Below are 24,189 nucleotides of genomic sequence, written 5' to 3' on the forward strand. Positions count from 1 at the left end.
GGGGGCAGCGGCTGCAGGCGTGCGCGTGTGGGCTGGGTGGGGTGTGGGCCACTGCCGCCAACACCACACGTGCGAGCACAAACAAACCGCCACCGCCACCACCACCACCACCACCACCGCCGCCGCCGCCGCCACAAGCACGTTCATCCGCACGGCCAGGCGGCGGCGCTGCTTTCTTTCCACAGCGCTCACCATGTGGCAGCCCACCACCCGGTTGGTCTGCACATGCACAATCATCTTCATAAAGGTGCGCTCGTCGCGCCCGCTGCAGCCGGCGGAGCGAGCGGCGGGTGCAAGGGTCAGGGTCAGGGGCAGCGGCGGGTGTCAGCAGTGGTTCAGGTTGGGTCGGGTCAGGCAGGAACGCAGGGGGCAAGGGGCAGCAGGAGGCAGGCCCGGAGGGTATCCCGGCATACCCTCAGCGTACCCAACCAAACCCCGCTGTGACACACACAGGCAAGCGCACATGATACCACTGCCTGAGTGTCTGTCAGCTGCACCCATGCGTGCACCCCCATGCGTGCACCCCCCTCCCCCCCCCATGCGGAGCAAGTGCTTTGAAGGTACGGGCTCGGCTGCAGTCCCGCCCACCTCAGCGTGTTCTTCATGGGCTTGAACTTTGAGATGTACACATCCACCTGCCCCGCCAGCCGCTCAATGGCCTGCGGCTCAGTCAGGCCCACCGTGCCCAGCGGCGGCTGGCAGAAGACGGCGGTGGGCACCTGCGCAGGGGTGTGCGGCAGGGGGAGCAGCTGGCGAGGGTAAGGCGGCCAGCGGAGAGCGTCGCTGCTGCAGCACGCCGGCCAGAGCAGGCTGCGCCGCATATGCCGCCGCAGCAATGCTGGCCAGCACTGGGCTGACCGGCCTGCACGTGGCCGGCTGCAGGCCACCGCGTGCCCAGCAGACCACCGCAGCACGCGCGCAGCCGGCCACGGCAGGACGCAGCAGGCAGCAGCCGGCCACGGCAGGCCGCGGCGGGGCGCACGTTTTCGTAGTCTGGCACCGAGGGCTTCCCCCCAAACAGCGTGGCCACCAGCGCCTTGCCCTCCATCAGCGCCACCGGGGTCAGGTTCATGCGGTTGGTGCAGTCGCCGATGGCCCAGATGGAGGGCACCTGCGGCGGCAGCGGTGTGTGTGCGTGTGTGTGTGTGTGTGCGCGCGCACGTGTGTGTGCGCGTTCTCTGTGGGTGTGTGCCAGGAACATGCGCGTTGGGCGGATGCTGGGTGTGTGCAGCAGGGGTGGAGTGCATGGCAAGAGGGGAAGCGCCGAGGCGGGCAGGCGGCGCCGATGCATGTAGGTGTGTCCGCCGAAGGGGCTGCCGCCCCGCCTCACGTTGGTGTGGCTGTACTCGTCCACCTGAATGGCCCGGCTCTTCTGGTCCAGGCCCACACCCGCATCCTGCGGGCAGGCAGGCAGGCAGGCGGGCAGGCAGGCAGGTAGGTAAGCAAGCGGGCGGGCAGGCGCCCGGAAGGCAGCAGGCAGGGAGGCAGGTAAGCAAGCAAGCGAGTGGGCAGGCACATTGAGAGGGGCCAGGGCAGGGCAGGTGGAAGGGTGTGTAAGCACGTGCCGAGAGCAGGGAGCAGAAGCAGCGGGGCAGCGTCAAAGTCCCGGCGGGCACAGCCCCGCAGGCGGCCCCTGCCCTTCCGCAGGCGCCCCCTCCCCTCCCAGGCACTCGCCTCCAGGCCGATGCCGCGGGTGTTGGGTGCGCGCCCCGTGGCAAACATGGCCTGCGCGCACTTGATGATGCCGCCCGACTGGGTGCCGTTGTCGTAGAAGTGGAAGTCAATGCCGCCGTCCGCGTTGCGCTCCAGCCTGCTCACGTGGGCGGGGGCACAGCACAGTGCAGGCCCAGGCAACGCATGAGACACACAAGTGGCGGGCGGGGCTCCGGGGATGGGAGGGGCGGGCGCGGCTGCAGGCAGGCGCCGTCCTCCCGGCTGTGATTCGACAGATGCCGAGCGCGCGGCCCCGGCACGCTGTGCATGCTGTGCACGCTGCGCGTGGCCTGCAGGCACAGCTGCCTCACTTGGTGGGGTTGGTGTGGAAGTGGAGGTGGATGCCCCGCTTCTCCATGTTGTCCCGCACCACCTGGCGGCACTCCTCGTCAAAGCTGCGGGCAGGTGGGGTGGGGATGTGGTGTGGTGTGGTGGTGGTGTGGTGGATGGCTGGGCGACAGAAGCAGGCAGCGTGTTGACCCATGCCAGTGCCTCTTGGGTAGCTGTGTGTGCCGGCTGTTGCATAGCGGTCCCCGCAGGGCGGCATGCTTGCCCGCTCGCAGCCAACCCACTGCCCCGCAGCTGCCTCACACTGATGCGCGACCCACGGCTCGCTGCTCAGCAACTCACCCTCTGAGCGGCAGGTCTCCGCGCACCACCAGGTGTGTGTCGTAGCCCAGCCCGTTGAAGATGCCTGCGGGTGGCAGGTGGAGGCGTGTGTGTGTGTGGTCTGTGTGTGTGGTGGAGGTAGTGCGGTGGTAGTGGCCGTGCTTGGGGATGCAAGTTCAAGCCCAGCGCCTGGCAGCGCCTGCAGGCGGTCGTGCCGCGGCCGGCGTGCACAAAGCCAGCCCCGCCACCCCTCCTCCGCCACCCCGACGCCACATCCAACCCCGCCGCACACTTCCCCAGCCTACACCGCTTCCCCAGCCCACACACCAGCAGCCAAGCAGGCGCCGGCACGCTCACCCGCAAACTCCACCGCGATGTATCCCGCGCCCACGATGATCATGGTACCGCCTGGCGGTACATTGTCCAGTACCAACGCCTCGTCGGACGTGATGCCCAGCTCCTGCGCCCAGGCGGCAGCCAGGACGCCGCGCGGCAGTATAGCTGAGCGCGTGCACGGCAGGGCAGCGAGCCCTCAGTTGCTGAGTCGGTTGAACTCAGTTGCGCAGGGGCAGAGCAAGCCAGCAGCGTCTGCGCTGCCTGCTGCCCAGACCGCAGACTCCCAGGCTCCCCTGCCCTGCAGACCCCCAAGCAAGACCCCAAGCCTCACCGCTCCCGGGATAGGTGGCTTCACCGCTCGGCCGCCCGTCGCCACCAAGATGCGCTTGGTCTTGAGCTGCCGCACCGAGCCGTCTGCCGCCCGCACCTCCACCGTGTGAGGGTCCAGCACCACGCCGCGCCCCTCTGCAGGTGGTGTGTGTGTGTGTGTGTGTGTGTGTCGGAGGGTGCACGTGCAGCGCGGCGTCGGCCCGAGCGGCTCACAAGCAGCAGCAGCAGCACGGCAGCGAACAGCGCAGCACAGCGCTCTGGGGCGCCAGCGAACAGGCAGGGGCCGGCGGGCGGGCCGCGCGGCGGGGCTTGCGGCGGCGCGGCGGCGCGCACCAATCACCTCCACCCCCGCCTTGGACAGAATCTGGCCGTACACGCCGTTCAGCCGCTCCACTTCTTTGGCCTGCACACGCAGCACAGCCAGCGGGAGGCACCAGGGTGAGGCGTGGAGGCTGGGGTGCAGCTGGAAACCAGGCGCTGCGCCCGAGTCCTGCCGTGCCTCGCACGGCACACCCCGCCACACCCCTTCGCCCGCGCCCCGCCTCACAAACACACGCCGCGTCCCGCCGCCGCGCCGCACCTTGCTGGCAATCAGCTTCTTGACGTCCACGGGGGGCGACACCTGGGCCCAGCCAAAGCCCTGGGCGTCGTGGAACTGCTCGGCAAACTCGGAGCTGCGGGCGGCAGGGGGGAGGAGAGGAGTGACGAGTGTGTGTGGGGGCTGAAGGGAGGGTTGGGTGGGAGGGAGAGGGACGGCAGCAACTGGATCGAGAGAGAGCAGGGACTGGAGTGGGGCGGGGGCAAGAGCCAGGGCGGTGTCGCGGCGCCAGCCAGCGCTGCCGCCGCAGGCAGCCGCCGCAGCGACCGCCGCAGGGGCTGCCGTGGCAGGCTCCGCACTCACGCATACACCATGAGCTTCTTGGGCACGCAGCCGCGGATGACGCAGGTGCCGCCCGCGCCGCCCACGCTGTCGGAAGACACAAACCCAAAGGGCAGCTCGATGACCGCCACCTGTTGTGTGGGGCCGTGGGTAGGGAGCAACAAAGCTTACAGCTGGACTGAGCCTGCTCTCACCCGAGCAAGCGGGCAGAGTGAGGGCAACACGCAGGCAGCGGCGCGACGTGCACCGCTTATTCACAGCCAGCAGCAGGCGGCGGCAGGCCCTGCCTGGATAAGAGCCGCGCTGTTCGGCAGACGCATTGGCGCAGCAGCCCACAGGTCGAGCAGCAGCGGCAGCAGCAGCAGCAGCAGCAGCAGGAGGAGGAGCACCTTGGCGCCATACAGGCCCGCAGCCAGGCGGGACGCGCGTACGCCGCCGCTGCCCGCCCCGATCGTCACCAGGTCATACTCCTCGCTCATTCCGCCCAAGTGCTGTGCCAGTGCAAGGACGCGCCGGGAAGCCAGGCCGGCGCGCTGCAGCGCAGCGATGCGCGGGCAAGGCCACAAGGTGGGGCACGGGTGGGCGGCCGGCGGCGGGGCGGCGGGTGGAATAGCGGGTGCCCGCGGCAGGAGCGGCAGGCCTGGCGGCAGCCGGGCAAACTTTCGCAGCTGCACCCCTCTACTGCCCTTGATCACCTGGCTGGTGGCTGTGTTCTTGAACGCGTTCTGCGGCGATCGGCGAGAATAATGACGTGAAGGTTCAAACCACGCGGCGGCGCTTTGCACAGCTCCCTGCAGCGATGGCGATCGGGAGGCGGGCAGCGCATCAAGGATGCACTGGCAGCGCGCCTCAACAGTACGGCGGCGGTAGTGCCGCTGCGGCGTGGGCCTCACACCGCCACAGGCTCCAGGCCACCCACTTGTGACCACGGCATGCAAGCACTGTGCAAGCCCTGAATGCAGGCACTGTGCAAGGTGTCCGCTGAGGCGCACTTGCACAGGTTCCTGCCTGCCGAGTCTAACCCCAAACAGCAAGGTGGCGAGCGTTAAAATTACACCAAGCAGTGTGATTGATTGCAATCCTCATGTGGACACAGAGAGCGTAAGCAAAGCGAACAGAGATTGTGAAGGGTTCTTCTCGGGGTGGTGGCGGTGGCGGGGTGCGGTGGCGGCGCTCGGGGCGCGGGCGGGCGGCGGCCCCACGCAGCGGCCCGCCCGCTGCGGCCTCACGCTAAATGGGGCAGCTGCCGTCAGGGCGCCTTGCTGCTGGATCCTAGCTGAGGAGCTTACGCAAAGCTCACTTGAGGATGGTCGCAAGGTTGCCAAGCACGTTGTTGGAGATGGGGTCGGCCTGCGGGAGGAAAGAAGGAAGAAGAAGAAAATCGGTGGCGGGCCACACAGGAGGGAGGCTGGAGCGGGGCTCAAGGTACACCCCCCGCCGGACCGGGCCACCGAGGGGGCGAGGGCTCGATGCACAGCTCCCGCCAAAACACTGCCTGCTCCACCTCTCCCTCGTCCTCCCATGCTGCCCGTACACCAAGCGCAGCAGCACCGCGCCTCACCAGGTGGTCCAGCAGGTTTGCGAAGGGGCCCTTGGTGGTCATCACCGCCTGCCCAAAGCAGCCCAGGCACGCAATCATGGCCAGGCGGCCGTTGCGGATCTCGTTCGTCTGCAGCTTCTTCATCGCCTCGGGGGTCTTGCCCTGAAGTCAGGCAGCACGCGGGAGGGGCCAGGGCAAGCTCAGGAAGAGGCTGGCGGGCGGCGCCGTGACGGCACGGCGGAGCACGCCCCGGCAGCCGCGGCCTGGCAGGCAAGCGGGGCGCCGCGCGCGCCGTCCGGCGAGATCTGGGGCGGCAGCGCGAGGCGGCACGGAAAGCTTCCAACGCGCGGCACGCCTGTGGCCTGTCAAGCCACGCCTGCGGCACTGCGCAGCCTGCCAGCGGCGCTCACCAGGTTGAGCATGTTGAAGAACTGGCCGCCGGGGTAGGCGGGGTTGCCGGAGCCGCCAAACACCGCCTCCAGGCCCAGGAAGTACTGCTTGCCCTGGGAGCCGGGGCTCTGGTAGTCCTGCCAGCGCTTGAGCTCCGCAAAGTTCATCATGATGGCCTCCACCTGGGTAAGGGAGGGGAGGGGAGGGGAGGGGGGGCAGGGCGATGGCAGGCCAGGGCAGGGTGAGGGCACAGCACAGGGGCGAGGAAGGGACGCGACACATTCGCGAGCTGGCACATGCATCCGGTTGAGGCTGTGGCTCAAAGCCGCCCGCGGCTCAGTCGCCCAGGCAGCGCGAGCGCGGGCCCTGCCGGCAGGGAGGCGGCGGGCGGCCACCCACCCAGAAGAGCGTGTAGGCGTCGGTCCAGTAGGCGCCGTACTGGCCCGCGGGCGGGATCACACCGCTGCGGAACCACACAGCCTGCAGAGGCGGCGGGGTGGGAGCAGAGGTGCGTCAGGTCGGCCGATCAGGCGCTGCACGGGGGCTGCTCGTGAACGGGCCCCGACAGGCTGAGGCCGCGGCTGCAAGTGCCGCCATGCGCTGAGTGCGCGCTGAGTGACACCCGCGTCGCCCCCCGCCTCGCGCGTCCATCGGCGCGGCGCGCGCTCCCGGCCGCGGCGCGCCCCCACCCCACCCCACCCTGACCCACCTCCTCGGGGCTGGCGGGGATGGCGCCGATGGTGGCCAGCACCTCGGGGGCCAGGAAGCCGGCAATGCCCAGCATGGCCCAGCGGCAGTGGATGACCTCGGAGTAGGCCAGCCACTCCGGGGTGATGAAGCCGCCGGCGCCCTCGGGGTCGCACAGGCCCAGAGGGTCAAAGCCAAAGTCTGCGGGCGGGCAGGCAGGCGGGTGGGGGCAGGGGCAGGGGCAGCGGGTGGATGGCCGGGCGGCTTGAAGGGCAGGCAGAGGGTGCAGGCCCCAGCCGGCGGCAGCGGCACGAGGACAGGGAAAGGAGCTGGCGGGGTGAGCTGGCGGCGGCTGCGGCGGGCCGGTGGGGTCTGGCAATGTGCCATCGGAAACGGCTGCCCATCGCCGTTGCTGGCGGCTGGCGCGCACAGCACCCCGCCGCGCTGCCGTGCGAGTGCCGCACCAGCTGCCACCGCTCCAGCTGCTGCCCTGCCGCCCCCGCGGCTGGCGGCGCTGCCAACGCACCGCCGGGGAGTGTGCCATCGAGGTAGCCCAGGGCCTGGGAGCTGGTGAAGTTCTGGTACAGGCCGCCAGCCTTGGCCACACGCTCAACCTGCAAGCCGGCACGCGCAGCAGCACAGCCAGCACTGGTCGGGCGGTGGCGTGCTGACGTAGGGGGTTTGGCTGGCCCGGGGACCCGTCTGGCTGGCTGGCTGGCTGCGGCTGCCGGGCTCCTAGCGGCTGCTTGCGATCCCCAGCCCCCTCTCCGCCTGCAATCGGGGCCACAGCAGCGCCTGGAGCCGCACCTTGGCCAGCTCGCTGCCCTCGCTGCCCTCGCTGCGCACAACCACGCTGCTGCGGCGGGCCGGACGGCTGACGGACTGCGCGGGGCGCAGTGCCACGCCGCTGAACGAGGTAACGACCTGCAGGGGGCGGGGAGCGCGGGGTTAGCCTCCATGGCCATCAGGGCAGAGCCCGCCCCGCCCACAGCAGCTTGCAGCCCGCTGCCGCACCTGCATCGTGTAGATCGAACTCGACAGGCTGCAGGAGGGTGGCGATGGACTGGCAGCGGGTCGGGCTGCGGGCCAACTTTGCGGGTGAGCCAGGATCTGGGTGAGGCCGAGCTGGACTAGAAAGCCGGCAAAATGGCTGCAGAATTCGCGCTGCAGCCGCATTTCCGCCGTCTTATTGCTGGTCTGTAAGCGCCAGGCCGCCCAGCCACTGTCGCCGGTGCGGAGGATTACTCGGCCGTGAACTGCTGGCCCGCAAGAGCGTGGCCATTGGAAGAAGCAACGTATTTGTCGTCAGGGGGCAATTGGCACACCAGTGCAACCCAGCGGCCGGCGCTGCGCCACCGCCGCTTGCCCTCCGCCGCAACCCAGCGGCCGTCTCCTCGTCCGAACGTTGTCCCCCGCTGCTAAGCTGGTGCTCATTGTGCTCACACTGAAATTTTTAATTGATCTCACTGGTGCCTGTTCATGCGGCAGCGGAACAAGGCCGGAAGAGGAGCAGTCGCAAGCACGATAACGCAACAGCCGGCGTTCAAGAAGCAGGATGTGGCTGGGCATCTAATCATCATCTATTCTGAGGGGGCTGAAAGTTATTGGATCGTCCATGCCCCCATCAGCTCGGTCTATGTCCCCATCAGCTCGGCTGTCGTCACTGACAGCTGCTCTGCGCCGCCCGTGTTGGTGTGCGGTTCTCCGCATCGCTTGCTGCACCTGACTGCGGAAGCGAGTGATCCTCCAGTCTTTGCTCATGCCGAGGCATGCACCAGCCTTAAAAGTCGACCATGGCGGCATCCTTCGCGAGCGGCGGCGGCATGCGCGGCATGCTGCGCCACCTGTCTACATGAGGCCTTTGCCCAATCCTGCCTCTCCCAATCGGATTGCTATCCCAGCGCTCGTTCGTCGACCTCAGGCGGGTCCCAGGCGCCGCAGGCAGCGAGATATGCAGGCCCTGCAGAAGGTGGCCAACTGGCTGAGGGGGAGCTCGCCAGGTGGGGTCAGGAGCGATGGCTGTGACCCGATGTCGGCCATCCAGGCCCCTGCAGACCACCAGCGTTTGGCTGGTGATGAAACCGAGTCCCGCTTGCCAAGTTCCCCTCTCCCTGCAGGCGACCAGGCATCCACAGCACCTGACGAGGCGGCATCCGCTGCCGCAGGGCCGGCCCCACTCGGCAAGCGCAAGGCGCCCGACGAGGCGGAGGCGGCGGGCGATGGCGCCGCCAAGCGCCCGGCGACGGCTGCCAGGCCCTCCCAGCCTGCCAGGCAGCAGCAGCCGGCAGCGGCAGCAGCACCAGCTGGCAAGCGCAAGCTGGGTGCTGCAGCAGCCGAGGAGATCGAGCCCGCCGAGGCCGCCGCCGCCGCCGAGGAGCGCTCGCCCGGCGCCGCGCCGCGGCCCGCGGTACGGCCCCGCCGCGAGCCGCCGGCCGCCGCCGCACCGGCGGAGCCCGTGGGCTCCCCGGCGCCTTCCCCCTACCGCATGATGTCGCCCAAGCTGGGTGCTGCGCCGCTCAACCAGCTGCCGGGCTACAACTTCAGCAAAGCAGCCAAGTTGAGGCGGAGCTCGACTGCCTCAGACCTCACCACACGCACCACCGCGGGCAGCGGCGCCGCCGGCGCCGCAGCCGGCGCCGCGCCCGCCAGCGGCGGCACCCTGCAGCCGACGTTCCGGCGCAAGCTGGCCGCGCCGCCGTCGCGCCTGGGCGGTGAGCAGGGCTGCCGCAACTTGTCCCACCCTGCTAGCATGCCTGCCTTGCTCCGACCACGTGTCGGCCTGTCATCAATGCCAATCCCCTCTGCTGCTGCCCTGTCACCAGGCCAACCCCCTCTGCAAAGCCTGCCGCCTGCCGCTCCCGCGTGCAGGCACGCCTGGCAGCCGCGGCCTGCGTGCGCGGCTGCTGCCCTCAGAGCCGCCGGAGCGAGCGGGCAGCCTGTCGGAGTTTGATCGCCTGCTGCCGGGTGCGCCTGACTTCGCGGGGCTGCCACCTGGGCGGCGCTGCTGCTGGCTGGGGCGGCGCGCTGCGGCCTGCGGCTTGCCTTCAGCTGGCCGCAGGCAACCCCGATGCACCGCAGCAAGCAGGGAGGAAGGCGCCACCCCACCTGTGCCTCCCCGACTGCGCTGCAGGCTTTGAGGCGCCCGCTCCTGCTCCCACTCTGGCGCTTCCCAGCACGTCGGCCGCGCCAGCGGGCGGCAGCCTGGCTGCTGCGGGCCTTGCGGCTTCCCCGCCCACCGCAGCAGCGGAACCCTCGGGCGGCAGCATCGCGGCTGCCCTGGCTGAGGCTGGCGGCAGCAGCGACAAGAAGGGGCGGCGGGGCAGCCGGCGTGGCTCGGCGGCCGCCGAAGCTGCCGGCGCGGCAGCGGGCGGCGTTGGGATCGGCGCCGCGCTGGCTGAAGCGTCTGCTGCTGCCGCTGCAACAGCTAAAGAGGAGGCACCTGCCAAGGCAGCAGCAGAAGGCGGCGGCGCAGCAGCAGCAGCAGCGGTGCCTGCACCCGCAGCCTTTGCCTTTGGCGCGACCCCTGCGGCAGGCACGGCAGCGGCCCCAGCCGCCAGCATCAGTCTGGTGGCCGGCGGCACGGCGGCCGGCCCAGGCGCCACCAGCGACACAGCCGCCACCGAGGCGGCTGCAGGCAAGGCGGCGGCGGCGGCGGCGGCGGCCGGCGGGCCCACCTTCGCCTTTGGCGCCGCCAGCTCAGCAGCTGCCACCGCCGGCCCCGCCCTGTCCTTCCCTGCAGCCAGCTCGGCAGCGGCGGCGCCAGCAGCAGCGGCCGCAGCTCCAGCCTTCAGCTTTGGGGGCGCGTCTGTTGCAGCCGCAGCCGCGGCTCCAACGGCTGCTCCAGCGCCGGCAGCAGCAGCTCCTTCCGCGGCGCCATCCGCCCCTGCGGCCGCCCCCACTTTTGCTTTCGGTGCGACAGCCCCAGCTGTGCCGGCCGTGAGCCAGCCTGCACAGCCGGCGGCGGCAGCCGCAGCGCCGGCCGGCCCCGGAGCTGGCGGCTTCACGTTTAAAGCGGCAGCTGCAAGCAGCGCTGCGGCGCAGCCCGCCTCGGCGCCTGCATTCGCCTTTGGCGGCGCGGCGCCCCCTGCCACAGCCGCCGCACCAGCAGCGGCCACGCCGGCCGGCACCGCCGCTCCGGCGCCTGCGGCGGCATGTGGGGTCGGCGCCGCAGCACCCCCTGCCAGCACCGCAGCGCCAGCTCCGCTTGCGTTTGGCGCAGCCAGCGGCGCCGCAGCGCCCCCTGCCAGCACCGCGGCGCCAGCCCTGTTTGCATTTGGCGCAGCCAGCGGCGCCGCAGCGCCGGCAGCCAGCACCGCGGCGCCAGCGCCGTTTGCGTTTGGCGCAGCCAGCGGCGCGGCTGCGCCACCTGCCAGCACCGCAGCGCCAGCGCCGTTTGCGTTTGGCGCAGCCAGCGGCGCGGCTGCGCCGGCAGCTGCCGCCCCTCCTGCATTCGGCTTTGGAGGCGCCGGCGCGGCTGCTGGCTCAGCAGCCGCGCCGCAGGCTTTTGCCTTTGGCGCTCCAGCCTCCTCTGCGGCCGCAGCCCCGCCTGCCGCCGCGCCCGCGGTCGGCGGGCTAGGAGCAGCAGCCGGCGCACCCGCCGCGGCCCCGCCTGCAGTATTCGGCTTCGGTGGTGTGGCGGCGGCCAGCGCAGCCCCCGCCCCCGCCTCATCGACCTTCCAGTTTGGCGGCGCCGGCTCGCAGCCGGCGGCGGCGCCGCAGCCGGGGACTGCGCTCGGGCAGGCGCCTGCTGGAGGCGCGCCGGCAGCCGCACCTGGCGGCTTTGGCTTCGGCCAGCAGCCGGCAGCGCAAGCCACAGCTCCAGGCGGCTTCACCTTTGGGCAGCAGCAGCAGCAGCAGCCAGCCGCGGGCGGCTTCCAGTTTGGCGCGCAGCCGCCGGCGGCGGCGGCGCCAGCGTTTGGCGCTGCGCCAGTCTTTGGTGGCGGGGCGCCGGCCTTTGGCGCACCGCCTGCGGCGGCTCCTGCTTTTGGCGCAGCGACGGCCTTTGGTGGAGCACCTGCTGCGGCACCTGCCTTTGGCGCGGGGCCTGCAGGCGGCGGCGCTTTCGCCATGGGACAGGATGCTGCGGCGGCGAGCAGCGGCGGCAGGCGGCGCGTGACGATCCGGCGGCCAGGCCGCAAGTGATCTCTGCTTTGGGCGGCCAGAGGCGCCTCTGCTCGCTGTGCTGGCCCACCGTTGCCTGTGATTGCTTTTTGAGTGAGTAATGAGCGTCAACCAGCTGGCGTCAAAAAGGTCAACACAGTGCCAGGGCAGGCGGTCAGGTAACAGGGCCTCCGCAGGCGGGGAGGATCATCTGCTGGTCTCCTCCTCGCCGCCGCCGTCCCGCCGGCCCGGCCACCGCCCCACCCGCTTGCCCCCCGGCTCCGCTTGTTCGACGATGGGCAGGCTGATCTGCTGCAGTACTTGCTCCAGTACCTCCTCGCTCGCCCCGTACCGCCGCGCCAGCTCCGCCGCCGACAGCGGCATGCCTCGCTCCACCGACCTGCCCGGAGCAGGGCAGGCGCACCCATCAGGAACAGGCAGCAACCGGCGCGTCTCTGTGGCGGCAAGGCAACAGGGTGGCAGGAGCGCGTGCGGGGCAGCCCGCAGCAGGCGCGCCGCCGCCTGCTGCACCCGATGCCCGCACGGCGCCGCGGCGGCCATGCAGCGGCATGCAGCGGCATGGCGGTGAGCAGCGCTCCGCGTGGGCAAGTGTGCTGCCAGGCAGGCAGGCAGGCACGTCGGCGCAGGGCACACACCGCGCATGGTCTTCCAGCAGCTGCTTGGCCACTTTGAGGTCCACCCTGCCCACCAGCTCAGCCTCCTTCTCCTCCTTGCTCTTCCTCCGCAACGCATACCGCTTGTCCACCTGCGCTGGCGGCGGCGCGGCAGCCGGCGGCAGGAGCGGCGTCGGCCGATCACTTCGCTGGCCACGCTGCGGGCTGCAATGCGCCACAGCGCCAGGGAAGCTAGCAGTGCCAGCCCTCCTGTCTCACGCCAATGGTGGCTCCCATACCCGACCAGCCATCCACCTCTCCCCGCACGGGCCACCAGCCCGCCCCTCCCACGCACCTCTGGGTTGCGGTACAGTTCGTACTGGTACTGCCTCATCCCCGCCATCGCCTTGTTCATCGACCGCACCAGGCCCTCGTTCTCCTGGAGCTGCTCGGCAGGGAGCGAGGCCGCCGCGGCCTGCCGCTGCCGCACCTTGGCCTCTCGCTGCCGCTCTGCAGGAAGAGGCAGGAGCTGCCAGTCGCTGAGGTCCTTGTTTTGTGTCAACAAAAACTGCTCTCTTCATCCACGCTCAGGCAGTCCCGGCTTGCCTGCTGCGCTGACACCAGCATCCACTGCGCCGCCAGTGGCAGCAGCGGCGCTAGGCGGCGGCTTGGGTGCCGCCGCCGCCGCCCTGGCGGCGCCCTTCTGCACCGCCTTTGATCCGCCGCCACCCATTCGACTGCTGCTTGATTTCCTTGTGGACACTGGCTGGTGGCGCAAGCAGAGACGCACAAAACGAGTGTCTGTGGGGAGGCTGGTCGAGACAGCGTGGTGCGTTGCCGTGGCTCAATTGTAGCATTCGATCGCAGTGCAAGAAGATCGATTCGATCGCGGTGCTCAACATGGAGCCAGCTCGCCACAGCAACCTCAGCAGGACGCCGAAATATGCATCCCGGCAATCGCTGGAGGGCCTTCCAAGGCCTAAATACACGATGGAGGACAGCGACGATGAGCTCTTTGCACAGGCGCTGGACAGCTTTGAGCAGGCAGCGGGGCCCAGGCGGGCCGCAGCAGAGCCGCTGAGGGTGTCGAACGGAGCGCCGGGGGCAGCTGCAGCGGCGCCACGTGCCTGCCCGCCGCCGCCGCCCGCCCCGCAGCAAGCCGCTCCGGCCTGCGCTACGACAGCCCAGCAGCAAGGCGTGCCGGCCAGCGTGCGGCACCTGTTCGCCTCGTGCCAGCCTCCATCCAGGCCGCAGCTGCATGCGCAGAACGTCTGGCGGCAGCCCGGGGCAGGCGGCCCATCCTCTACGGCTGTCGGAACCGGCCGACCGCCTGCGGTTGCGGCTCCGCAGCAGCGGCAGCAGCAGCAGCCGTCATGGCGGCAGCACCCACCTCGCCTGGCTCATGCACCCCCTCAGCAGCACCAGCCGGCATGGCAAGTGCACCAGCAGCAGCAGCAGCAGCCTGCGCCCCAGCAGCTGCCCTGCAGCAGCGCAGAGCTGGAGGCAGGTGTGGACGCGGTGCGCCGAGCGGACGCAGCAGCTGCCGACCCTCATACCGCACTCGGCCGCAGCGGTGCCACCACAGGCACTGCAGCACCGTTAGACGAATACCCTGCACCGCAGCCAGAGCCTGCAGGCGCAGGACAGCCCGATGCCGTGCCGAGCTGCGCTGTGCCCGGCGCGCCAGCAGCGGGCGAGGCAGCAGGCAGCGAGCGGGACCAGCGGTTACAGGGGCCACCTGAGGGGAGTGCCGCAGCTGTAGTGCCAGCCCCTGCTGCCGCAACGCCAGCCCCTGCAGCCACAGAAGCAGCAGCAGCGGGAGAGGCAGCGGCAGAGGCAGCAGATGCAGGAGCAGCAGCGGGTGCCGCGCCGCGCAGGAGCCGCCTGCGCCAGCTGTTTGACTTTCTTCTTGTGATGGACCTGGAGGCCACCTGCGACCGAGACAAGGCCGCCCAGCCGATGCCGCAGGTGCAGTTATGCCACTTGAGGGGGCAAGGGGCAAGGGGCGCGACGCCGGCGTGGCACGCCGTGCAGCGCACGCGGCAGCAAGTCGCCTTGGGGCGCTGCCGCCGGTAAGCGGCTGCCGTCACTGCGTGCTGGCTGGGCTGCCTGCTGCAGGAGATTATCGAGCTGAGCTGCGTGGTGGTGGACACTGCCAGGACCACGGTACTGCCCGTTCACTTCCAGCGGTACGTGCGCCCCGACCAGCACCCGTGCCTCTCCGACTTCTGCACAGAGCTCACAGGCATCACGCAGGCCATGTGAGCCGCCGCCGGCCGCTCATCGCGGCGGCGCAGGCCCTCCGGTGGTGTACCTGCATGCTATGCGCGGCGCTGCAGGGCTGGCTGCTGCCGGCCAAGGCAGCCTGCGCGTGTGCCTCTGCGGGGCCCACATGCTCACAGCAACCGTGGCCGCATCGCCGCTCACGCAGGGTGGATGGCGGCGTGCCGCTGCACACCGCTCTGCAGGACCTGGATGCCTGGCTGCGGCAGCAGGGCCTGATTGGGCAGGTGGGTGGGCGGTGAGGCGGCGGCCCTCAGACGCTTGCAGCCCGCAGCGCAAGCCCCAGCGCCCCGCTGCCGCCTTGCAGCTGCCTGTGGCTGCGGTGGTCGCCGCTGGCACAGCCCTGAAACACGGGCATGGATATTACAGGTGCTGACCCTGCCTCTGGCGCTACACGCACGACTCTGCCATGCAGGGCAAAACCTTTGTGCCTGTGTGAGATGAGAGGATAAGCCGAGCACGCCTTGCTGCACCTGCTGCTGCTGGCGCCACTGTTTGAACCAAGTTGCTGCTCATCCCGCCGCTGCTTCTCTTGCTGCAGCACGTGGAGGGACTGGGATCTGAAGGTTCAGATGCAGATGGAGTGCAAGTGGCGCAGGATAGAGCAGCCCAGGTGGCAGAAGCGCTGGATAGACATCGGGGCGGTGAGCACGCTGGATGGGCAAGCAGGAATAATAGGAATAACGAGAGAAGACAGCCTTGGTTGGGGTTGCGTGGCCAGCACTGGCGATGGAGCAGGGAGGTCTCGTTACGCTGTAGGTATGAACAGGGGGTCTGGTCCATCCCGCTCGCCTGCCCTCCCCTGTGAAGGTCTGGTTCAAGCACTCGGGCAAGAAGGGCAACCTGAGGGCCAGCTGCGAGGCTGCGGAACTGGGCTGGGACGGCCGCGCCCACTCCGCAATCGACGACGCACGCAACACGGCCAGGTGGGGCTGGGGCGGGGCGGCGAGCGGGGGTTGCGCAGCGGGCAGCGGCACATGGGGGCTGCGCAGCGGGAAGCAGGGAATTGTTTTGGATGCCTGAGCGGGTTGTTCGCTCCCTGCCGCTACACACAGCACCGGCACCACCACCCCACACGCCCTCGCCCACGCACTCCACCTCCCTGCTGGCGCAGGCTGGCCATCAAGCTGATGCAGAGCGGCGTGATCCTGGGGGTCACAGGCTCCTTCACAGGGGTGGATGCCTCGGGGCGCTTCAAGCAGGCCACCCTTTTTGCCCCCGCCGGAAAGAGCGGCGGCGGCGGCGGCGGCGGCGGCGGCGGCGGCGGCGGCGGCGGTTGCGGCGGCGGCATGCAGCCTCCAACAAGAAAGAAGCAGAGGTGTTTGATGAGAGCGGGGCGTGGAACGGCTGCTGCTACTGCGGCGCCAAAGCCAAGGTGAGGAGGTGCGCAGCTGCAGCATTGATTGCAGCTCTGCTTGCTTGGGGAGGGCAGTCCCGGCCAACCTCCCGCCCAGCCTGCCTGACCGCCTGGCGCAGAAGCGGCAGGTCCGCAAGCCTGGGCCCAACAACGGGCGCTGGTTCTGGTCCTGTGGTGAGAACCGCCTGCCCAGGGCAGCAGCGCTGTGTGCATGCTTGGTGATGGTGCATGTGTGCATGTGTGCGAGCGTGTGGTGGTGGTGTGGTGGTGGAGTGGGCCACCAGCGCAGCGGGCAGAGGTGTGCACTTTTGCAGCATGCCAAGACATCAAGGCGCGCCCTCCTCCTTCCCCTGGTGCAGGCAAGTACCAGCACACCGCGGGCGGCGCCCAGTGCGACTTTTTCAAGTATGAAGACCAGGTGGCGGCGCCGCCGGCAGGCAGCAAGGCGACAAAGGCGGGCGGGAGCTGGGGCGGGCACTGGGGCGGCGGCCGGCTGGCGGCACCTTGAGGAAGGCGGGCAAAGGCCAGGCGATGAGGCGGTCGGGCGGCACGAGCCAGCGGCGCTGCCTGCGATCCTGCTCTGGTGCCCCACACAGTGTGCTGTGGGTTAACATCCGGAACCTTCCAGTCAAAAGGTGTACAAAGACGAGATGATGAGGTCCAATAATCACACCATGGTTTTGGGGCCAGGCGCCACGCACGCAGGGCTGCCGTACGTTGGATCCGCCGCAGAGACGCACACGGCACCGCATGCCAGCAGCCGCCCCATGCGCGGCTGCCGTGCCGCAGGCAGGGCCCCCAGCAGGCATCCCGCCCTTGTGGGCCGTGCTGTCGCTCCAGGCGCGTGCCCAAGGCCGCCTCGGGGGCTGCTCAGGCCTCGGCCGCCGCCTCCACGGGCAACTCCCCCGAGTCGGCGATGATGACCTTGGACTTGGGGGTGCCGCTCTGGCTGCCCTCCGCCTCCACCTGCGCACGTGCCAGGGTCAGGGTGCCAGCGTGCGTGTGGGGGGTGCCAAGTTTAGCAACACATGCATGTGTGTCGGGGAAGGGGGCGGGGATGCGCTCTTGTGCTTATGTGCTCGGCTGGCCACGCGGCTGCCGGCAGCAGGGGCAAGGGCCGCCGCCACACACAGCCCCGCCCCACCACAGCAGGCTGCTCCAGAGCACAGGCCGCCAGCCGCTGGCGTCCATCGCCGGCGACCACTGTGAACATGTTGTACTGTAACTGCTTCCCAGAACGCAGAGCAAATTCCCGCCGCTCGCCGCCGCCACTGGAGCCGCACCTTGTACACCACATCCATGCCCTCCAGCACGCGGCCAAACACCACGTGACGCCCATCCTGCGGCGGCAGACACGAGGCACACAGGTCAGCCAGGGGCCCACCCTGGAGCCAGGCACCGCCCACGGCAGCCCGCCACAAGGCCGGGCGATGCGGCAGGCGGCTGCTCGCCGACGCGGCTGCCCGCCGCTCACCAGCCACGCGGTCTTGACGGCTGCGGCGGGAGGAGGGGCGCCGGGCGGGGCAGGCGAGGCACAGGTGAGATGCAGGGGCCAAGCAAATCGCAACGACAGAGCCGCACCTCTGCTGCCCCTGCCGGCGGCGCTCAACCCTCCCACCTCCCACCTCCCCCTCGCCCTGGCTGCAGCGGCTGCCATCAGCCCCAGCTCGACGCAGCAGCAGCAGCAGCACACGGCATGCCGGCCTGCCGCCGCCGACGACCCCACCATGCTGCAACCAACAAGCAGCCAAAGGGCGCAACGGCCTGCCGCCTCACTCACTCGTGATGAAGAACTGAGAGCCGTTGGTGTCCTTGCCTGCGGGCCAGGCAGGCAGGCAGGCAGTGAGGGGTCCCGCGCCAGGCAGCCAGTCCAGCGCAGGGCCGGCACCGCCGCGGCGCCGCCGTCGGCCACCACCACCACGCCGCCACCGCCACCACCCCCGCGCCGCCGCGGCCGCCACCACCCCGCCGCCGCGCGCGCCACGCGTGGAACCCTAATCGCCACGCCAAGCAAGAGCGGCCGCGCGGCACCCACCCGCGTTTGCCATGGACAGCACCCCCGCGCTCTTGTGGCGCAGCTTGAAGTTCTCGTCCTCAAATTTCTCGCCGTAGATCGACTCGCCGCCCGTGCCGTCGCCGCTGCGGGGGCGGCATGGGGCCGGTGGGCGGCGCGTTTATGCTTTCTGGGCGCGTCGGCCGCGTTCTGTGCGTGCTGTTTTGCTGTGTTTGGCAGGGGGGTGGTGACAGGAGAGCCCGGGCAGGGAAGAGGGAGGGCGCGGCCCCCGGCGAGGCGTGGCACGGCCGCAGCGGCCGGCAGGCCTCTTGCAGCGGCGCCTGTGTGCCACCCCGCCCTGGCCCTCACCGCGTGAAGTCGCCAGACTGCAGCATGAAGCTTGGGATGATGCGGTGGAAGACGGTGCCCTTGTAGTGCAGCGGCTTGCCGCTCTTGCCCACCCCCTTCTCGCCGGTGCACAGCGCCCTGCGCAGCGGCGGGGCAGGCAGGGGGTTGCCGATGGCGGCGCCGCAGCAAGGGGTGCTGGTTCCAGGCACAGGCCAGCCAGCCAGCTGGAGCCGTGTGGATTGGGGCCAGCAAACAGCGGAGCGGGTGCTCAGCTGTCGATTTCCGCGCTGCCGCCACCTGGCCGCTGCCGCCTCACGGGCAACCCCCGCACCGGAAGTTCTCAACAGTCTTGGGCACGGTCTTGCCGTACAGCCCCATCACGATGCGCCCCGCGGCCTTGCCATCGATCTCCACATCGAAAAACACCTGCCAATGAAAAGGCGGCGCCGCGGGAGGCGGGGTGAGCGCCAGCAGGCAAAGGGGACAGCAGCACGGCCTGGAGGTTGCGGGTGGTGCATTCTTTCAAGAGACTGATGAAATCAGAGCTTGTGCAGTGCCCGAGGACAAGCATGGCAGGCATGAGAAGGGCGGCCTGGCAAAGCGGCGGCCCGGCAGCGGCGCAAGGCGCGTCCCTCCGGGGCGGGATGCGGCGATCGGGCGCCATCGCCAAGGCTCACACCTTGTGCGTGATGGCGGGACCCTTGCTGGCTGCAGCAAAGGAGGCCGCAGCCACCAGCAGCAGGGCGGTGGCGAAGAGAAGCCGCGCCATCGGACGGTCTCGGCAGGGGGGTGGGGGCGCCAGGGCAGCTGCCGGACGTCCAGTGGGCTGGAGGATCGCCCGGGTTGAGCCATTCCCTCTTCACGTGCGCTGCCCCTGGGCCCTCTTTCCAGCCTCGGACCCCCGCGTTGATCTCGCTGTCTGCTGGCTAACAGAGGGCGTGGAGGGTCGCCTGAGACAACCGAAGGACGTGGGGTTGAGTTGAAAGGAGCTGGGCCCCGAACGGACCGGTCTTGTTCAGTGGCATGTAGGAGATGGGGGCCGGTTGAACCGCTCTTGTGCCGGCCGATGCTCCCTGCGCACGCACCTGCCACCAGTGCAGCTGGTCAAATGCGGTGCAGCAGCTCTCCTGCGGTTCTCGTCGTTCACTTTTTCCCCTGGACGCACCCACCTGAGCTGCGGCCTCGGTGGGTTTCTGGGGGCATAGGGCAGCTGGAGTTGGCAGCCTCACCGGCTGAGCGGTTTTGGGCGATCCACACACCCAAGGGGATGATAGCCTGTCTCAAAGCTATTCGCTGTGCGTGAGTGGGCTGAGCAGCAGGTGCTCGGGGCTGCCCAAGCGCGACCGGTGCAGAACGGCCGCGGTCACCATGCTCCCAGGACCCGACACGGGGTCACAACCATTTGAGAGATCCAGAGAGCAGGACTGTACTGTGCACAGGCCGCTGGCGGCAGCAGGAGACGAGAGGCCAGCGGCGACGGTTGCAGGGGCGGGAAGCGGCGGCAGGCGCGCGGCGACCTTGCATCCCCCGGGCGCCCGATCGCCACTGCTGGCATCAATTGGCATTGGTCTGCCTCTACAACGACAGCTGGTCCGTGCAAAGAGCCGTTGGCCCAGGGAGAGCCGCAATCTGAGGGGTTCCTGCAAGCGGGTGCCCAAGCTGCTGTGCCCCGCATCCCAGAGACTGCAGGAGGTGGCTGGAGGGAGGTGCGATGCCGGGGATCGCTTGTGGGGCCTCCATGACTCCCCATGCACCGACCCAGGCCAGCTGGCCGCCCCTTCCAGCCCCGCTCAGGCTTGAAGCCCGCGGCTCCCGCTGATCTACTCCTGGGCGGTAGCTGGTTCAGAGGACACCACGCCTGCCGGTCTCAGCACCAGAGCCCTTCACCCCCGACGCCCGAAGCCGCCCTTCTCTCGCTGCTCTCAGCCCGCCCCCGCTCCTACATATCCTCCTAGGCTCCTCCATTGCCCATTTCCACGCCCCGACAGCAGCGGATCCAGTCCAGCACCAAGCCTATCTAGCCAAACGTTGGCTGGGCGCAAGCCATGAGGGCGGCTCACTGCAAACAGAGCAGGGGCCCTAGGCAGCCCCCCCGACAGCACCAGCCCAGCGTCCTCAGCAACCTGCAGAGCGTGCTGCTCCACGGGGCGCCCACCGTGCCTGTATTCGCCACCCAGGTGCGCCGCTGGCCGAAGCCCTCCCCCGGCCGCTGACCGCGCTGCCGCAGCCTCAGGGGCGCTCACAGCGATCAATGCCACCCTGCCTGCAGTATGGAGCCCTGGACAGCCCCTCCAGCAGCTACTTCACCCTGCATGACCTCTGGTGCGCCGGACAGCTGCGCCGGCCAGATTGGCTGCCATGCGACCGTTGCAAGGCCCAGCACGCGTGCTTCCATTGCCGCCGCACAAGGCCGTGCCGCCGCTGGCCGCCGCCTGTTGTGCCGCCTGGTGCGCGGCGCCTCACGGCGCGCCCGCCCCGCCCCCTGCAGGCAAAGCTACGAGGCGTGGAGCGCGTACGGCTGCGAGGTGCCTGTGCGCATCAACGTGGACGGCAGGTGGCAGGAGGTGCGCGCGCAACGCGGGTGCTGGCCGGGTGGCCTTGCGCGTGCGTGGCAGCGCGAAATGACTACGGGCGGATGGCGGGCGAGTGCGCAGCAAACGCAGCACTCTCACCAAACCAAACCGCTGCTGCCTGGCCCCGCCACGCTGCTGCAGGTCATCCAGTGCTACACCCCGCACCTTGCTGGCATGCAGCTGTTCGGCGCAGACTGCACCAGGTGCGTGGCCGCACGCGCGCCCGCCCGGCGCCGGGCCGTTGCAATGGGCCGCCATTGCCTGCTCCCTCGCCGGCCCCTTCCCGCCCACCTCTCCCGTGTGTCGTCTCCTTTCCCACACAGGCGGATACCCACCAGCACCAGCAGCGCCGCTGTGAGCAGCTGCTGCAGCGAGGGAGAGGATGAGTGCGAGGGCGGCGAGGGCGGCGGCGGCTGCGCCGACGGCTGCGCCGCCAGCAGCGCCTGCACCTCCTCCACCGCCTCCACCGCCTCCACCGCCTCCGACAGCGACGGCGAGGAGGCGTGCAAGGACAGCCCCACGGCGGCGGCGGCGGCCGCGGCGCGGCGCCTGGCCCGCGGCTCGGTGCTGCGCCAGCAGCACGGCCTGGGGGAGCCCGCGCAGCAGCCGCTGTTTGAGTTCATGGAGGTCGAGCGGCCCCACCTGCGCCAGCCGCTGCACGACAAGGTCATGGAACTGGCGGAGGCGCGACCCGAGCTGCTGACGCTCGACACCCGCGACCTGCACCCCACCTCGTGGCTCGCCGTCACCTGGGTGCCCATCTACCGGTGCGCCGCCTGCCGGGCCGCCGCGCGCGGCAGCAGGGGGCATGGCCCTCTCAGCGTGCATGGCTGCTTGCAGCAGCAGCGGTCGCCGCTGAGTTGAGCGGAGCCGAGCGGGTTGGGTGCTGACGGCACAATGCCGGCCGCCACATGCCTCTGCCGACCATGCGTGCCCGTGCCCCCCTCCCCTCCCCGCTGCTCTGGCCTGCAGGATACCCAGCCTGCCCGACCCGGCCGCCTCCCGCGACCTGCAGGCCAACTTCCTCACCTTCCACTCGCTGTCGGTGCCGCCGCAGCGGCTGCACGCGCCGCCGGCCAAAGGCGCGCCGCTGCCGCCGCTGCTGGACCCGGCGGGCGCGGCGGCGGTGGCCTGGCGCACCGAGGTGGCGCGGCAGGGCCTGCTGGCCGCCGCGCTGCGCGCCATCGCGGCGCAGCAGCAGCAGCAGCAGCTGCTGCAGCAGGCGGCGGCGGCGGCCGCGGCGGCGCAGGGCGCCGAGTCGCCGGCCGCCTCCCCCGGCGGCGGCGGCGGCGCCAGCCCGGCCTCCACGCCGCCCGGCAGCGCGCGCTCCAGCCCGGACGACTGCGGCGTGGCCTCGGTGCTGTCGGCGCTGCCGCTGCAGGCGGCCTGCCTGCGGCCCTTTGCCTTCATGCCCTACAAGGCCACGGGGGCGGCCTGGCTGGACGACTGGAACCTGCAGCGCCAGCACCTGCCCATGGTGGCGGCGGCGGGGTCATGGGTGCAGCGCCGCAAGGTGCAGCTGCCCGACTTTGACTTCATGAGCCAGCAGTACCGCCCGCTGCCCAGCAGCTTCCACCGCGGCCCCAGGTAGGCCGCCCGACGGCGGCGGCGGGCGCACGCAGCGGGCGGCGTGCGCGGCGCCTGTGGACCGCACGCCTCCCCCTCCCAGCCGCACCCTCCCAACCCCAGAATGCACGACAGGGCCCAACGCGCATGCGACGGCCAGCAGCCGCCCCCATCCAGGCGGCTCAGTGGCCCCATTTTTTCCGCTTTCATTCTGCTCCAATCCCCGTGCGGTCTCTGCCCCCTCTTGCCATTTATTCCCTGCTCCTCTGCTGCTTCCTCCCTGCCCCACCCTGCAAAACACCCCCCCTCCCTGCACTTTTCGTTTCTCCGCTCCCAGCCCTTTTTCCAGCAACTATCACTGTGGGTGTACACGGGTCCTGGCATTGCTGTGTCCCTCCTCCCGTCCAAAGCAACGTGTTGCCTGCCTCCCCATCTGTCCCGAGCGCGTGCGCTGCGCTGTCACGGCCCCAGCGGTGAGCCCGTCTGTGCCAGCCAGCCAGCCCCTCCCTGCCTTAATGAATGTGTCTGCCACACATTTTTTTGTTTCGATACCCGGCTGTTCGTTCACCTCTCATGATGTCTCGCGGCCCCGCCGCACAAGCCGACCCTCATTCCCCAGATAACCGGAAAAAAAACACAAAAATCGCTCTCTCCGCTCCACCCGCAAAACTCTCTCAACCTGGGCTGCGCCTGCCCATACCTCTTGCCTGGCAAAAGCCAATTTCATAGCGCCCCGGCGCTGTTTTTTCTCAGGCTCCATCATCTGATTGCGATACTGTCGTTTGTTTAGGGCGCCCGCCCCCCTCCGCTCTGGAGTCGGGGCCCCCCCAACCAACCAAGTCATAGCGCCTACCCCCCATTTGTAACTTACCCGAGTGATCACCCGGCTTGAGAATGCGCGGGAGGGGTGCAAAGGAGGGCAGGAGCTGGTACTGCGGGTCGCGCAGCTGGTGCCGGGGCTGCCGCAGCCTACGTGATGCCAGGCAAGGCCCCACTACCGCTCCTGCCACGCCAGATCGAGCTTTGTGGTCTGAACTGGGAGTGGGTGCGGACCTGGACGCAGGAGTAGCCCTGAGATGGCCAGCAGGTGTGTGTGGCCCAGCGGCGCCGCCACCTGGAGCTGTCGCGGCAGCTGGCTAGACGGGAGGGCGGCCCGCGGCCTTTGATACCGCACAGTGCCTGCGTTGCCCGCAACAATGGCATGATGAATTGCTGTTGTCCTTCAGCTGCGCCCCTTGTCGTCAGAGGGCCCAATCTCCCGCCACATGCCTTGGATGCAGCGAGGCCGGTGAAAGCCCTGGTCCTCCCCCGCTGCTGAGCTGACCCGCTGCGCCACACCACGGGCACCGGCGCTGCAGTGAAGCGAGCACGACCAGCTCGGGGTAGCTGAGAGTTGCCTCGCGGGGCGGCCGCCGGCGGGAACGGGCGCCCGCGACACGCAAGAATGCCGGTCCCTCCCTGGGCCCTGCCGCTGGCGCTGGCCCTGGTGGCTGCCATCGCCACGCCCGCGGCTGCTGCGGGCTGCCAGGCGCCGTACGAGGCGCTGCCCGGCGGCCTGGACTGGCAGGTGGCGCCGGGCGAAGTGCGGCAGTTCCCGGCGGGCCTCACCATCGCCGCCGGCACGCGCGTCCTTCTGGAGGGCACGGCAAACGTGACCGGCGGCGTGACCATCCGTGGCCACCTCTTCCTCTCCTCCGCCTCCTCCTCCACGCTGGCCGCGGACTGGGTGGTGGTGGAGGCCGGCGGCAGCCTGCAGGCGGGCTCAGAGGCGTGCCCGCTGCCTCCCACCGTCTCCGCCACCGTGCTGCTGCGCAACGGCGCCGTCCACCCGCAGGCCGGGCGCAAGGCGCTGGCTGTGTTGGCTGGAGGC

At 70.1% G+C, this 24,189-nt stretch overlaps 8 protein-coding genes across 8 annotated transcripts in view; 4 read left to right on the forward strand and 4 right to left on the reverse strand.

Annotated features, from left to right (window-relative positions):
• The window catches only part of CHLNCDRAFT_137376 (hypothetical protein), a gene marked incomplete at both ends in the record, with an annotated part of 4,946 nt that extends 599 nt beyond the window's left edge, over positions 1-4,347 (reverse strand). Inside the window, 13 exons of the mRNA XM_005845115.1 lie at positions 88-265; positions 589-719; positions 983-1,111; positions 1,347-1,396; positions 1,671-1,810; positions 2,025-2,108; positions 2,344-2,407; positions 2,680-2,782; positions 2,990-3,123; positions 3,322-3,391; positions 3,569-3,662; positions 3,890-3,999; positions 4,258-4,347. Coding sequence (XP_005845177.1) covers positions 88-265; positions 589-719; positions 983-1,111; positions 1,347-1,396; positions 1,671-1,810; positions 2,025-2,108; positions 2,344-2,407; positions 2,680-2,782; positions 2,990-3,123; positions 3,322-3,391; positions 3,569-3,662; positions 3,890-3,999; positions 4,258-4,347 — 1,377 coding nt within the window. The remainder of the gene's footprint in view (positions 1-87; positions 266-588; positions 720-982; positions 1,112-1,346; positions 1,397-1,670; positions 1,811-2,024; positions 2,109-2,343; positions 2,408-2,679; positions 2,783-2,989; positions 3,124-3,321; positions 3,392-3,568; positions 3,663-3,889; positions 4,000-4,257) is intronic.
• A 551-nt stretch (positions 4,348-4,898) lies between these two features.
• Positions 4,899-7,545, reverse strand: CHLNCDRAFT_36644 (hypothetical protein). The gene is made up of 8 exons (XM_005845116.1): positions 7,500-7,545; positions 7,293-7,409; positions 7,012-7,099; positions 6,508-6,686; positions 6,198-6,278; positions 5,819-5,980; positions 5,430-5,570; positions 4,899-5,218 (listed from the first exon to the last, which is right to left on the reverse strand). Exons 1-8 carry the CDS (start codon positions 7,503-7,505, stop codon positions 5,165-5,167), a joined length of 828 nt encoding a protein of 275 aa, XP_005845178.1. The 5' UTR covers positions 7,506-7,545; the 3' UTR covers positions 4,899-5,164.
• An 891-nt stretch (positions 7,546-8,436) lies between these two features.
• CHLNCDRAFT_137378 (hypothetical protein) lies at positions 8,437-11,627 on the forward strand (the record flags this gene model as incomplete). Its single annotated transcript, XM_005845013.1, has 4 exons — positions 8,437-8,485; positions 8,603-9,196; positions 9,354-9,449; positions 9,616-11,627. The coding sequence occupies 4 exons, from the start codon at positions 8,437-8,439 to the stop codon at positions 11,625-11,627; spliced, it is 2,751 nt and encodes a 916-aa protein (XP_005845075.1).
• A 165-nt stretch (positions 11,628-11,792) lies between these two features.
• On the reverse strand, positions 11,793-12,932 carry CHLNCDRAFT_137379 (hypothetical protein; the record flags this gene model as incomplete). Its single annotated transcript, XM_005845117.1, has 4 exons — positions 11,793-11,985; positions 12,242-12,351; positions 12,555-12,709; positions 12,821-12,932. The coding sequence occupies 4 exons, from the start codon at positions 12,930-12,932 to the stop codon at positions 11,793-11,795; spliced, it is 570 nt and encodes a 189-aa protein (XP_005845179.1).
• A 1,385-nt stretch (positions 12,933-14,317) lies between these two features.
• On the forward strand, positions 14,318-15,505 carry CHLNCDRAFT_26251 (hypothetical protein; the record flags this gene model as incomplete). The annotated part of the gene is made up of 4 exons (XM_005845014.1): positions 14,318-14,460; positions 14,631-14,720; positions 14,988-15,126; positions 15,293-15,505. Coding segments are annotated over 4 exons (585 nt in total), but the record flags the coding sequence as incomplete, so codon positions are not given.
• Positions 15,506-16,709: 1,204 nt separating this feature from the next.
• CHLNCDRAFT_26227 (hypothetical protein) lies at positions 16,710-18,609 on the reverse strand (the record flags this gene model as incomplete). Its single annotated transcript, XM_005845118.1, has 7 exons — positions 16,710-16,805; positions 17,123-17,179; positions 17,314-17,333; positions 17,620-17,655; positions 17,875-17,978; positions 18,202-18,318; positions 18,512-18,609. Coding segments are annotated over 7 exons (528 nt in total), but the record flags the coding sequence as incomplete, so codon positions are not given.
• Positions 18,610-20,225: 1,616 nt separating this feature from the next.
• CHLNCDRAFT_58690 (hypothetical protein) lies at positions 20,226-23,200 on the forward strand (the record flags this gene model as incomplete). The annotated part of the gene is made up of 6 exons (XM_005845015.1): positions 20,226-20,357; positions 20,408-20,502; positions 20,669-20,744; positions 20,895-20,956; positions 21,077-21,520; positions 21,726-23,200. The coding sequence occupies 6 exons, from the start codon at positions 20,226-20,228 to the stop codon at positions 22,342-22,344; spliced, it is 1,428 nt and encodes a 475-aa protein (XP_005845077.1). The 3' UTR covers positions 22,345-23,200.
• A 563-nt stretch (positions 23,201-23,763) lies between these two features.
• Positions 23,764-24,189, forward strand: part of CHLNCDRAFT_137383 (hypothetical protein) — a gene marked incomplete at both ends in the record, with an annotated part of 6,203 nt that continues 5,777 nt past the window's right edge. The window contains one exon of the mRNA XM_005845016.1: positions 23,764-24,174. Within this exon, the coding sequence (XP_005845078.1) occupies positions 23,764-24,174 (411 nt within the window). The remainder of the gene's footprint in view (positions 24,175-24,189) is intronic.

The sequence above is a fragment of the Chlorella variabilis genome (assembly GCF_000147415.1).
Source record: "Chlorella variabilis unplaced genomic scaffold CHLNCscaffold_19, whole genome shotgun sequence".
Taxonomy (NCBI): domain Eukaryota; kingdom Viridiplantae; phylum Chlorophyta; class Trebouxiophyceae; order Chlorellales; family Chlorellaceae; genus Chlorella; species Chlorella variabilis.

What these genes read in the sequence shown, in the direction of transcription:
- CHLNCDRAFT_36644 (XM_005845116.1), bottom strand. An exon ending in TCCCCGCCAGCCCCGAGGAG is followed by an intron (nt 6,279 to 6,507) that starts GTGGGTCAGGGT and finishes CCGCCTCTGCAG; the next exon opens with GCTGTGTGGTTCCGCAGCGG. An exon ending in TCTTCAACATGCTCAACCTG is followed by an intron (nt 5,571 to 5,818) that starts GTGAGCGCCGCT and finishes GCCTGACTTCAG; the next exon opens with GGCAAGACCCCCGAGGCGAT.